Source organism: Sminthopsis crassicaudata, chromosome 1, assembly GCF_048593235.1.
Source record: "Sminthopsis crassicaudata isolate SCR6 chromosome 1, ASM4859323v1, whole genome shotgun sequence".
NCBI classification, from domain to species: Eukaryota; Metazoa; Chordata; class Mammalia; order Dasyuromorphia; family Dasyuridae; genus Sminthopsis; species Sminthopsis crassicaudata.
The window spans coordinates 584407764-584421463 of NC_133617.1; the positions used below are offsets into that span (position 1 = coordinate 584407764).

Here is a 13700-nt window from a genome sequence, read left to right on the forward strand (position 1 = left end):
CTGGAAAAATGAATAAATAAAGAGTGACCATAAAAAGCTACTGTAGTGACAGGGAAGCTCAAGACACAAAACACAGAGTACAGTGACTTAAAGAAACATTTAGAAAGTATCAAAGAAAAATGTGGATTGGATACAAGTGCTGTAAGAATTCTTGGAATAGTTTTGTTCCCTCCCTCTACCACCCTTATTTATTATGGACACAAATGGAGATTAATGAAATAGAGGACTTTCAAGCATTCCTGAAGAAAAAATATAATCTCAATTATGAAAGCCTTTAAAAGTCAAAGAATTTGGCATTTGATCCTATGGAAAATAGAGAGTCATTGAAATTTATTGAATAGGGGAGTTACCTGGTCAGACCTTCACTTTAAGAAGATCAATTTAACAGCTCAGTGGACAATGGAATGGAGAGAGAAGACACTTAAAGCAGAGAGAGGTTGGGATGAAAGAGTGGGAGATTTGACACAGGTGGTGAGACTAGATGATTGGAAGTTGGCAGTGCCATTGATAATAGTCATAGAGATGTTAGGAAGAGAGAAAGTTTAGGGAGAAAGATAATGAGTTCTATTTTGTACATAATAAGTTTCAAATTACTGTGGGATATCCGTTTCAGATATGTCACTCAGCCAGTAAGCATTTTTTACGTGTACACTATGTGCCAGGCACTGTTCTAAGTGCTGGGAATACATTTAGAAGCAGAAAGAGTCTAGTTCTTAAGGAGTTTACATTCTACAGGTAAAACACATAGAAGTTAAAAAGATGGGAGAGATAGAGTTGTGAGAATCAAAGATACTTGAACATGGTAGAAAAATTCCTGAGTAAAGCATAGAGGGGAATTACATGTGGCTGGCTTGGGTGGTTTTAAATGGAGGTTGTTTTAGGAGGAGCTATCCAATGAGAGGAGAGATCACAAGGGCACAAAGTACTTAGAGTATGTTAATTTTGGGGCCTGGAGGGAATTTCCAGGATAAATAATTTTCTGGGCATGGTAGAGAAGTGTAGAAGTTCTGGAGAGAAATGATAAGAGTTAACAAAATCTTTAAAGATTTTAGTGTCCAGTGTGTTGTTCAGAAGTGGTTTCTTGTTAAAGTTTTGGTAGAATTTGGTATTTATAGAGATGTGGGTTGAAATATATGGTTTACAGGATGAAATATATGATTTACAGGATGATGATTAAAAGACATGAAGCAAATGTAGTTTGTCTAATCTGCTGCTCTGATAACTCATTGCCATGGAGATGACTTGGGATTCTCAAAAACTTTCATTGAAATGGAAGTTCTGAAAGAGCTTGTTAAACTAAAAGGGTTTTCAAGTGTATATTCTGTGAAAGATATGAATCAGAACCAACTTAATTCACTTGGGGAGTCTAATGTCCAAAAGGTTGGGTAAGCAACTTGTGAAAAAGTATTACTCATTTGTAGTAGATACTACTTTTTCTTTAAGTAAAGTACTTGCTTTAAGTAGTACAGTAACCACTATTAAAAAGTTATATGTTTTGTAGAGTAAGGAAGATATGTTACATGAGGAAATAGGTCTCTTTGATGCGATGTACTAAATAAGAATAACACATATGGTATAGTTTTAAAAGGATTTGTTTCTTTCATTTTTGTAGGTAGAAAAAATAATTGGCCACCTCTTCCTGGGAATTTTCCAGTGGGACCTTGTTTCTATCAGGATTTTTCTGTTGACATTCCTGTAGAATTTCAGAAGACAGTAAAGATTATGTACTACTTGTGGATGTGTGAGTATAGAATAAACTATATAGTTTTGCAGTTTTTATTTTGTCATCAGAATCTAACATTTCTATTTTAAGACTCTTGTTATAAGGTTATTAAATAAAAATTTTTCCTCTTCTTAAAAGACCAAATGTCAGCTTCAGGATTCAAGACAAGATCCAAGATGTACGTTAGAGATGTAAATACGAATCATAACAAATGTCCTTACCAGAGGAAACTATTTTTATTTAAGCATCTATTTAACCTTTGGGGAAAAAATAATGGGAAAGACTTGAATGCTTTTGAGGAAAAATGTGTATAGAACTGTCTTAGCATCTGATAGGTAATCTTTTTGTAACAATTCTTTCTTTTTCTAAAATGTATTCTCTATGCAGTGATTATTTAAAAAATAATAGCATTAAAAATAGCATATAGTGTTATTTTTATGGAGAACAAAGCACAGTTATTTTTGTATCTGTGTTAAATGTAAGTATCATGACTTTGTTCAACAATAGAGTTAGAATACTTGACTGTAGAATAAGCTGAATCTTTTATCATAGCTTCTAGGTAATTTTACCCTCAAATCAAATACTAAAATAGTAATTTTTTAGGACAAGTAAATGTATTTTCATTAGTGGAAGAAGTGTTATTGATTAGAGCCTCCCGGTTTTGTTAGAGGTACCTAGAGCATTTCTAAAATAATTGTAATGTTTATTTCAAAATTTCAATTTATTACCCCTTCTACTGATTAGGATTGTAATTCTTTTGTTAATTTCCATACTTTCCTCTGCCCTTCTCCAAAAAAATCTGTTGTTTGGTGATGAGTCTCTCTGAAGTTAGCTTAATTGGTTATTAGATGAAAGATACATATTTGCTGCTGAATGTGTGTGTATCAAGTTTTTATATATATATGAAGACTTTCCCTGGCCCTATTCATGATAATGTAAACTTGACTAGGGAGGAAAGTCCTAAAGAATATAATTATGGATAGATGTTTCTGGAGTGTAAGAATGTTGTGTATAAAAAAAGAATTAACTCTTAAGTACCTTAAAGTAATTTGCTTAATGGTATTCTTGTAGTAAGATTGGCCGAATCAGATAAGTATCCTTTATAGTAATCTGCTGTACTCTTTTCTGTCCCAGCATAAAATTGGTAGAGAGCATGTATAATTGGAAGAGCACTGCACATAGAATCTGGGAAAGACTTATGTTATAATCCTCTTTAAATACTTACTCATTGTGTGAATATAGGCTGGTCAGTCACTTAACAGATTCTGGCTTCATTTTACTCACCTCTAGAGGATGAGGTAATAATCTTGGTATGTCTTATCACCCATAGTTGTCATGAAAATCAAATGAGATAATTTTGTGTAATGTTCTTTATAAATTCTGGACTATTTTGTAAATGTCTTAGATAGTATAACATATCATTACTGAAATTTCCAGTTTTTAAGAAGATACAAATAAATTTTATTATTTGTTGCATTATATGTTAGAATCAAGAAAAATTTATATAGGAATATATATGTGTGTATATATATATATATATGTGTGTGTGTGTGTGTGTGTGTGTGTGTGTGTGTGTGTGTGTGTGTGTGTGTATGCACCCATATGTATGTGCAAGTGTGTGTATGTGTGTGTGTGTGCGCACACATATGATTTCACAATAGCGAGAGGCTATATGCATGTCGATGCATTTTTCGAAAGATTTAAGCCTCACTACTAATAATTATTAGCTTTGTGATATCTTCAGTGTTGTTGACAGTTGCTCTAAAAACTGTAAGTGAAGAATAGTTCTTGATTTGCATTAGTAGAGGCATTTTCCACACTTAGGTATTCCCTATATCAATGGGAATCACGGGTTTGGTCCAAAAATTTTTTTTCTTCCCATAAAATTTTTTAAAATGTATTGTTTAAAGTGTCAATAATGTCCTTTAAATCTTCTCACCATATTTTAATCCTGTAGAGATGCATTGTGGCATATTGGAAGGAGCATTAGACCTAGAATAAAGAATATTTTGGTTCACATCTTGTATCTCTGAGACCATGGACATGTCACTTAATTGTTTTAGGTCTTGTTTTTCCCATTTATAATTTTAGAGAGTTGGACTTATTAACTCCTAAAGGAGGTTCTAGCTTTTAAATCTGTGATTCTCTGTTCTGATGATTTTCTTTCCACATTTAACTTGAAGAATTTTTAGGTTTCCTTGTTCTGATTTTTCTTCAAATAAAAGTTTATTGTGTGTCTTTGTTTGACTGTTAATATGTGATTTCACTTGGTAACTTTGTTGGACTGAAGATTAATAGATGATTTTATTTGGTAACTTTTAACTTTAATCAATAGGGCATGAAGTTGTTTAAGGGATTAAGTTAATTCTTTTGGTCCATGATTGCATTTTTCTGTTTTGTATAGATTCTTGTTCTGTCATTAAAAACAATGAACTATATTTAAGAGTTTGCACAGTCTTCAAGAATATTGAAAGAAACTAAGAAAAGTAGACCCCAGTATTGGAAATATACATTTTCACCTTAAGCCTTTAAGAATCATGGATTTGTTAGAAGTCATGATTGAGATTTCCTCAAACGTCCAATGTTATCATTTAATCTGAATTGATTTTTGCTAATAAAAATTTGAGAAGTAGTAATTGTTATAGTTGGACTATTATGTAGTCCTCCAAGGCCTTGCCAGTGTTTTTTTTTTGTTTTTTTGTTTTTTAGTAACCATTTTAAAAGAAGTTTTCAGAAGGGGCTTGATAGAATTTGAAAACTAGAAGAAACCTAAGAGGATTTATCTGATTCATCTACCTTGTTTTGCAAATGAGAAAACTGATCCAGAGTAGTGAAATGATATGACCAGAATTATAGAGTATTAAAACTAAGATTATAATGAAAAATGTGTCTGGAAATCAAAATTCCTGGTGTCATATTCTTTCTACTAGACTATGTGTCTTCCAGTACCTTTTCTTGAACGGTTTCTGGAGAAAAACCTCTGCAAACACTTTTTGCAAATTACATTGAACAAATCTGTATCTAGGGGTAACTGTAGTACTTCAACACTTAACTAGCAAGATTTTGTAATTCTTTGACAGAATGCTTTTGTTATCCTTAGGTATTATTAAAAGTCTGAAGAGAAATGAAAAGATCTTTGGGGAGATGGGAGATAGACCTTTTCTTTAAGAGAACATGTCATAATTCATGGGCTGGCCTAGTTTGACAGGACCATTTGCTACCATTATAGGGACAACAGAATTCATGCTAAATATTAGGATACCTTGATATACCTTCCTGTATATTCAAATTAAGAAAAAATAAACACTTCAGTGTTAGAATTTTCTCGTTGGTACTACATATAGGCAGTTAAGTACCATAGTGGATAGAGCATCAGCCTTGGAGACAGGAGGACCTGAATTCAAATTTGTGCTCAGATACTTGAAAATTACTAGTTGTGTAATCTTGGACAAATCACTTATCCCCAATTGCCTTGGATCCCTTTCTCATATATACCCCTCCCCCAATGATGTTATATGTACATGAATTAAAGACCATAATTGCAGAAGAGCCAAAACTTTCAAGTGACCCAGAGAACAATGGAAGATGCAGTTTATTGCTATGGGTGGTTCTTGAGAATTGTTGTCAAAGATTTTATAAGATTTATATAATTGGGAAAATAAATTCATTGAACATTTGTTAATGCAAGGCCCTAATAGCTCCTGTCGTAAAGGAGTTTTGGCTTAGGAGTGTATAGGTCATGTATAAAGCATGCAGGGTATAATAGATGGATAGCCTAATTGTTATGATTGTATATTTGTAATATATTAAAAGAACCAGAGGAAGGCCTTTCAACACATGGGTAGCTCCTTCAAAGAGGATGTTTGGAAATCATAGCAAGAGTTGCACATGAGAAGAAGGTGGAGAAAGTTTGCAATCTACCTCTGGAAGGCATGTCCATATGGATGACCTGAGAGATCTATTGAAGTATAATGAACACTTGGAAATAGTAGTATAGGATGTCATTTTAAAGTATTTAGTATTAGGAAGTAGTTTTTCAAAATTTATAATTGTGTAAAAAACTCAGATATGTTGAGTTAAATTTTCTTTTTGTGTTTTTTGATTCCACAGTCCATGCTGTAACACTGTTCCTAAATATCTTTGGATGCCTGGCTTGGTTTTGTGTTGAGCCTGGACGGGGAGTTGATTTTGGATTGAGTATCCTCTGGTTCATGCTTTTTACTCCTTGTTCGTTTGTCTGTTGGTACAGACCACTTTATGGAGCTTTCAGGTAAAATTTCAAATGTGATCTTTTATGATTATGAAATAAATAATTGTTATAGTAAATCTTAAATGTAATAAAAATGTGACTTCCTTTCATTGTTAGAATTTTGTGACTCCACTTTGCCTCATTGAAGAAAAGAAAATTGAAACACAAAAGTTGATAGCATATAAAATAAATTTTTTCCAATAGAAACATATTAGGTAAAAAGCATTATGGTTGTGAAAATATTCTATTGTGTGTGAGAAACTTTTAAAGAATATTTTGATTCTTATCATTTTTTACTCAAATGTAAAGTTTGCTCTTATAACCTTTTAATTTTGAATGGTCTTCAAGGTATGTGGATAATTGATGTGATGTGGTTTCATCTCTGTTAGTTTATGATTAGTAATTTTCCATGTCAGTTAATTTTCATTTTCAAAATAAGGTAATCTATGTAGTAATACTGTTTAGATAGTGAGAATAACAAGCGTGATATTTTCATGAGTGTTATTTAGGAATAATTTATGGCAGTCTTATATGGTTATATACACTTAACCATTAGTTAAGTACCTTCCTATGTCATTTCATTTTCATTTGATTAGATTTATGGCATACTTTTCCTTTCTTTTCCTTAGAGTAGCTTTATTGAGACAAAAATAAGTCTCTAGCTTAGTCCTTGGCTAATATAATATTTGCTATATGATAGAAAATTTAAGAGGCTAGTATACAATTTTATGAAGTTATCAACAGAGGTTATAATGGCATTTTTTATTAAAAAATTTTTTTTGTTGTTTATTGATCATTTTAAAAGTTATTTTACAAGGAGCAGCTAGTTGGTACAGTGGATAGAGCACCAACCCTGAAGTCAGGAGGACCTGAGTTCAAATCTAGTCTCAGACACTAAATACTTCCTAGCTGTGTGATCTGGGAAAAACACACACACACACACACACACACACACACACACAAAGCTATTTTACTTTCCCCATTTCTGCCTGAAATTTGCCTTATAGTTTAAAAAATATATATACCTAACCATTAACAACTTCATAAGCTTTATTTTTTTATTCCTTATGATTGTATAAACTTAGTTTCACTTGGTTATCTGTAATGTTTATATATCTTACCTATAAAATAATTACTTGAGTTTTTCCATTTGAAAGGAAGGAAAAAGAGAAGTAAGGCTTTAGGAAAGGTGTGTTGGATAGTAGAAAAGTATTTGACAGAGAAAGGGTAAAATTAAGAGAACAAATGGGAATAGGTTGGAAGAGAAGGAGAAAGTGAAGCTAGAGAAAAAGGGCCTGTCACAAAGAAGCTTAGGTTTACTTTATATTGGGGACAAAAATTTGAACCCCAGCAATACTGAACCTTGATTATAGCTTTTTAGTGACTACTAGCAATCTTCCTTCTTTCTCCCCTTTCCCCTGACTTCAAATAGTAGTATAACATACCTCAAAGAAGTTAATTAAATTTCATTTTTCAGACTTGTAGAGTAAAGAGAATAATATTTTATGGAAAACCTTAAGCAAGTATCATTAGTATACCTTGTGAGTGGATGACTTTGGCATTTTCTTCCCCCAAGGGACAAAATTTTGAGTTCTGTTAAACTTGCTTCACTAATTAAATGTTCTTGGGAATTCTTAGCAGTTATAAAACCACTAATACTTAAATTTGGATAGAGATGCAGCATAGAGTAGTCAACAGGATACTGAATTTGAAGTTAGGAAATATAGCATGGAATCATAGCTTTGTTGATTATTTTTTTGTGATCAACTAATAGATAAATCACTTAACTATTCTGAGGCACTTTTATTTTTAAAATCTGTAAACTAAATTATATAAGGCCCCTTTGGCTATGAATCTTGTGATTACTAGTTAAACATTTAGTGATATATTTGTTCTCTTAATAACTATAAAAATCCTAAAGCAGGTAAGTTAGTGATTACTTGTACTTTTTTTTTTTTTTTTTTTAAAGATAAAGGATCTCAGATCTGAATACTCTTAATGCCACTTGCTCTCATGACTTTACAATTGAGTTAATTAAAAATTAGAATTTTAGTAAACTTCAAGTGATGCACTTAGGTTGAGTGATTAATTTTTAAAATATGTAATAGATAATTGGTATTATGATATCTAGTAGGTCCATTATGTTTACTGAGTTGGAGTCACATTGTTGGGCGATGATAGAGTAACAATTATATATTAAGAAGATATTACCCCCCCCCCCCAAAAAAAAAAAGATATACTTAAATCACTAAATCTAAGAACCAAGAAGAGAAAGAATGGTAGAGAGGGAATATTTGAAGTTTGCCTGAGCCAAAAACATGTGGTAGTATCACATATTATCATGATCTGGACAAAAAGAAAATTGATGAATTTGAGAAACAGATCACAAACTTAGTGTGATACATGATATAATAGAGAAATTTCACAGTCACTTAGATTTCTTCGGGAGTTCTTTCTGTCTAAAGCAGAACAACTAACAATATTTTAGAGGAACATATGGATTAGGAGGGAAGGAATGATAGTGGCAAGAGGTAGAGAGAAGGTAGAGGTAATGTTATTCTGCTTCCTTTTTTTCTCTGCCAAGGACATTGATCATGGATTTAGAAAGGATAGAACAAAAATGATTAAGAGAGCACCTAAATATCTCTGATTTAAGTTGGCTTAGATCATTTATATCAACAGTTATTGAAAGAACTCACATAAAATTGCTGAACCACTTTCATTGATCTTTGTAAAGACATGTAAAATGAAACAGATTATTTTATATAAAGTTAAGTGAAGGAACAGGGCATGAATGTTTGATCTGGAAAAGAGAAAATTCAAGAGATTGTACTAATCCCACTTATTTGAAGGACTTGCATGTAGAAGAGAGGTTAGGAAGGAACTTGAAAAGAAGCATGTTTAGATGTCCGATAAGGTTGAAGATCCTAGAACCATCCCAAATTGGAAAGGGAAAGATAATTCCTTCTTTATTAAATTGATTCTGCTGGCATATTTTCTTAATACTTAAATGATTTATGATTTTCTCAGTTTCAGCATCTTCTCTACTGACAGGTACTAATTCCTCTATGCCTTTGTTCATGATAACACCATATTTGACCATCTTTTAGTTTCTCTGGTCAAAAAAGAAATTAATTACCAGCATTATGATGGCCATTGTTGATGGGATTGAGAAGTAAGGAAAGTGCATTGAAAATAGGATGATTAATTTGGAGAACAATGAGGGATTGGATTGGGAGTCAAGATGAGGCTCAAGAATTGAGGGAGAATAGGAGGGCCCAAATTGTTTTTAGAGAAATGCATTTTTAAGTTCAGAAAGTTTTAAAGAACATAGGACCATAAATTTTGAGCCTTGCAAGTGATTTCCAAGTTCTTCTAGTCCAGGGGCATTAAACTCAGTCCTTGGCATGAATCAGAAATGAAATTGGGAAATATTTTAACAAAATAAAAGTATTATTGACATTTACACTAACAATATATGATTTTTAAAGTCAATATGTATTCTGTAGGGATCTCTTTCTGTTTGAGTTTGAAGGAACTGAAGCCCAGAGAAGTCTAAGGGATTGGCCCATGGCCATAAAAGCAATGCAGAGTATAAACAGGTTGAGCTCATAGTTTCTCTAAATCCAGCACTCTTTGCGTTCACTTTACACAGGGTTGTCATGTGGTGGGAATGAGAATAGCTGGCAGCCTCTAGACTTGAAAATTTGCATTTAAATTTATTTAAACCTTGCAGCTTATCCCAACTTACTACAACTTTGTGAAGTAAATGTCCCTTTTTATTACCCCATTGTGCAGATGAGGAAACTAGAACTGGAGAGATTAAGTGACTCTGCCTTATTCACTCAGTTGTTAAACAGGAGAGGCAGGTTGCTGTGAATTCAGGTTTTGCCTGACTTAAAGGCCAGTATGTTTTTTACTGCATCATACTGTTTTTCCTGAGAAATTCCAGAATTGTAGGTCTGACCTTGCCTTTCTTCTGTTATGGAAGCTTCAAAAGTTCTACATGTGGTTTTAGGATACACATTCCATAACAATTGGGCTTCTTCCTATGTTTCTCTAAATTGATGTGCCTGTTGTTCTATATGCCTTTTTTTTTTTTTCAAACCTTCATGCTTTCACAAAGTTCATCTATCTTTCCAAACTTTTACTGTTCTTCCTTACTTTTATTTCTTGGAAACAGGAATTTCTCTTCCAAAGTTAGATCCAGTGTCATTTCCTTAGAAGTCTTTTCTGATTTACCTGTTTTTCCTGCCCACCCATCACATATTTTATATATATCCTTAGTCTGTTTATTTGTGAACATGTGGTGCGAATTTAGTAATTTCTCTAGTGAATTAGTAACTCCTTTAGTAAAATGTGAGCTCCCTTTAGGCAGGGGCTGGCTCAGTTCTGTATTTGTATTCTCAAAGCCAGTGCAATATCTTGTTACATAGAAGGCACTTTTACTTTTGAAACTTGTTTATTACCTGAGAAGAGAACTGATTTTGGAGTCAGAGAATCTGAGTTCAAATCTTGATTGCTATAGTAATGATAGACTGTCTCATAATTGCCTTTGTGACCATGGGCAAGTTCCTAAGTTTCCCAAATAATATTCCTTCCCACGTCAAAGGATTCTTGTGCTCATCATTATACTACTAATTTATGCAAAGTACTTTGGAAACCTCAAGCATGTATAAATGGGGCAGCTAGGTGGTACAGTAGATAGAGTTATGGGCCTGGAGTCAGGAAGACTTGTTTTCTTAGTTCAAATCTGGCCTCAGGAAAATAGGAAAACTTCTAGTATGGGTAACACAGTAGATTAGGAGCTTTTAACCTTGGGTCTGTGAACTTAAAAAAAATCTGGATAACTGCATCTCACCATATAATTGGTTTCCTTTTTAATTTTATGTATTTTATTTTATGCATTTAAATTTATTCTGAGATGGTATTTATAATCTTTACCAAATTGTGAAAAATTCCATAACACAAAAAAAGTTAAACTGCTGCATGAAGCTGATAATTTTTTTTTGTAAATTAGTCTGATCAGTGACTCTAGCTAAAAGTTTGGTTTTGATGGAGTGAAGAGAGAAAAAGAAGGATAAGTTAGGATTATGAAGAGAGCATATCTTTGATTTATGTAATGATTCCAGACCTTGGACAGCTAGAAACCAGAGTAGCATATAGTTGTTCCTTGCCCTATTTCAAAAATTGGTCTTTTATAAAAGAATCATACTAAAATTTGAGAAAGATTTAACAGTGTATTGTTAAGCATATCTATCATTTTAATATTAAGAGGGTAGCTGCTTAATTAACCTCATCTCCTGCTCAGTCTCATGCTGTCAAATTTTTGAAGTCCTCATAATTATTGTATGGGCATGTGCTCTTAATTCTTCTGTTGATCTCCATTTGTTGTTACTTTTTTGATTAAAAAATAAAGAATTTAATATCTAAATATTTGTTTTTTTAGAACTATCTGAGCCATATTTTCCTTGCTTCTATCAAAGATCATTTTACAAACATGTCCAGATTTGACATAGTAATTTATTTATATTTAACATATTTGACATAATAAATTATTTGTATTTAACTATCACTGCTTAACCTTGAACAGATAGGCAAAGTTGATTTATTTTAGATAACAATGTGACTTTTTAAGTTGACTATATCTGCTTAGAATATCAGGAGAGGAACATAAAAAGTAAAATCCTCTCAACCTAGATGGAAAGAGGAAATTGGTATAAAAAGATGTAATTAATGCTTTATTGCTTTTGGGCACCATGCTTATTCACATGTTTATTCTAAAAATAATTATTAATTCAAGGACTATTATAAGTAAACTACTAAATTTTTGCTCCTTAGGAGTTTATATGCAAGGAAGAAACATTAAAAAATATGTAGATATCTATGAGAAGGGCTTTGTAATAATAGCCATAAAAGGTTTAAACAGCATGTTTTGGAGGTTCAGAAGACAGAAATCACACCTGGCTGAGAGTGGAGAGGGGCAGGATCAGAGAAGATATTGAGGTTTTATTAGAAGTAGGCATTGAAGAATAGATGAAATTTTAAAATGCAAAGTTGGAAACAAGAGCATATTCCATATGGAAGCAGTGGCAGAAGCAGAGGCCCTGACTTGGGAAAGGTCAGAGATGTTGAGTTGTGTGGGATGTGACAATTGTTATTGAATACAGAAAAGGTTGTTTGTCTTTGGAGGAGGAATTAGACGTGTTTTGGTTGCTTCTAGAGGGCAGAACTATCACCAGTGAATCTGAGTTAGGTAAGCATATCAAAAGTGCTTTTTAATATTTAGAGCTATCTAAAAATAGGAATGAATTAGCTTGTGAAGATAAGTTCTGGGACTAAAAAGGGACCTTGGATCATATAAGGGTGACAACTACATACCTGATAAGCCCATAGCCTGTTTTTGAACTGACCTTGAGCTAAGTATGGTTTTTACAAATGAGATCCATAGATATTTATGTTAATAAAGGTTCTAGGTAATAGAATGACAGCCAAGATTTAAACTTAGATTCCTTGACATGAGATTGAGTGTTCCACTTATCCAGTGTTGAAGGTAAGATGAGGTAGGTCTCTTTTAGCTATGAGATTTTGATTTCCTTTTCAGGGGATGCTGAAGAAATTGACTAGAGCACTATCAGTTTATGCAAAAGAGAAGGTCAGAAGGGAACTAAAAAGGCATGTGGGAATCAGATGTATAGATGGTCTTAAATCCTTGACTGAGGAGTTTAAACCCTACTCAGTAGGTTAAGGAGCACAGGGACGGTTGGATTGGAAAGAGGATTGATTAGAAGTGGGCTCTTGTAGTCATCTATAATCTGTCAGAAAGCATTATTGAGCACCCATTATGTCCCCATTATTCTATTAGGAGTATAGAAAACAAAAACAAGACTGTCTTCAAGAAGCTTTTTCTGTTGGAAGAATACAACAGGCTTACGGATAAGTGAATAAACTGTATAGAAGACGAATAGACATGATTTTGGAGTGGGAATATCAGCAAATGAGGGAATCAGGAAAAGCTTCTTGAATGAGATATGACACTCAAATTGCACTTTGAAAGGTGCTATGTTGTAAGAAGTATAAATGAAGAAGGAGAGAATGCTAAGTAAAGGGAAACCTGTATAAAAGCATGTGGATGGGAAATGAAATATTGTGCATGAGGAACATCATGTCCACTTTGATTGGAACTTTGAGGCTAACAGGAGACTGCCAGGTAATTAGCTTAGAAAGACTTGGAACCAGATTTTCATTTGATTTAAATGCCAGAGGATTTTCTAGTGACATAGTCAAATCCATGTTTTAGGAATATCAATTTTACATCTGTTTTAAGGATGAGTAGAGAATGAAAAGGCTAGACATTGTAGACCAGTTAGATTTGCAGGAATCCAGATAAGGTACTATGTCTGTGTAAATAGAAAGAGCCCAATGGGAGAAATGTTCTAGAGGTACATGTGCAATAAGAGTGGTGTTAATGATAGCATCAAGATTGGGGAAGTTAAGTGACTGAAAGAATAATGGTATCCTTGACTGAGATAGAGAAGATAGGAAGAGAGAGGAGCAGGTTTGAGGGGTAGAGGGACAGTGGTGATTTCTCTTTTGGACTATTGAGTTGGAGATGTTTTTAGTATATCCAAGTAAAATTAGTAGGCATTTGGACATGCAAAATTAAACTTTGAAAGAGAGTGATGAGAAGGGCTGTTTGCATGAATTTGACAATCTTGTTTAGAGATG

General features: G+C 33.1%; 1 protein-coding gene across 4 annotated transcripts in view; it reads left to right on the forward strand.

Annotated features, from left to right (window-relative positions):
- Positions 1–13700, forward strand: part of SCAMP1 (secretory carrier membrane protein 1) — a 134557-nt gene that overhangs the window by 57423 nt on the left and 63434 nt on the right. For all 4 annotated transcript variants that reach the window (XM_074282334.1, XM_074282336.1, XM_074282335.1 and 1 more), the window contains 2 exons: positions 1613–1741; positions 5834–5993. In XM_074282334.1, the coding sequence (XP_074138435.1) occupies positions 1613–1741; positions 5834–5993 (289 nt within the window). The remainder of the gene's footprint in view (positions 1–1612; positions 1742–5833; positions 5994–13700) is intronic.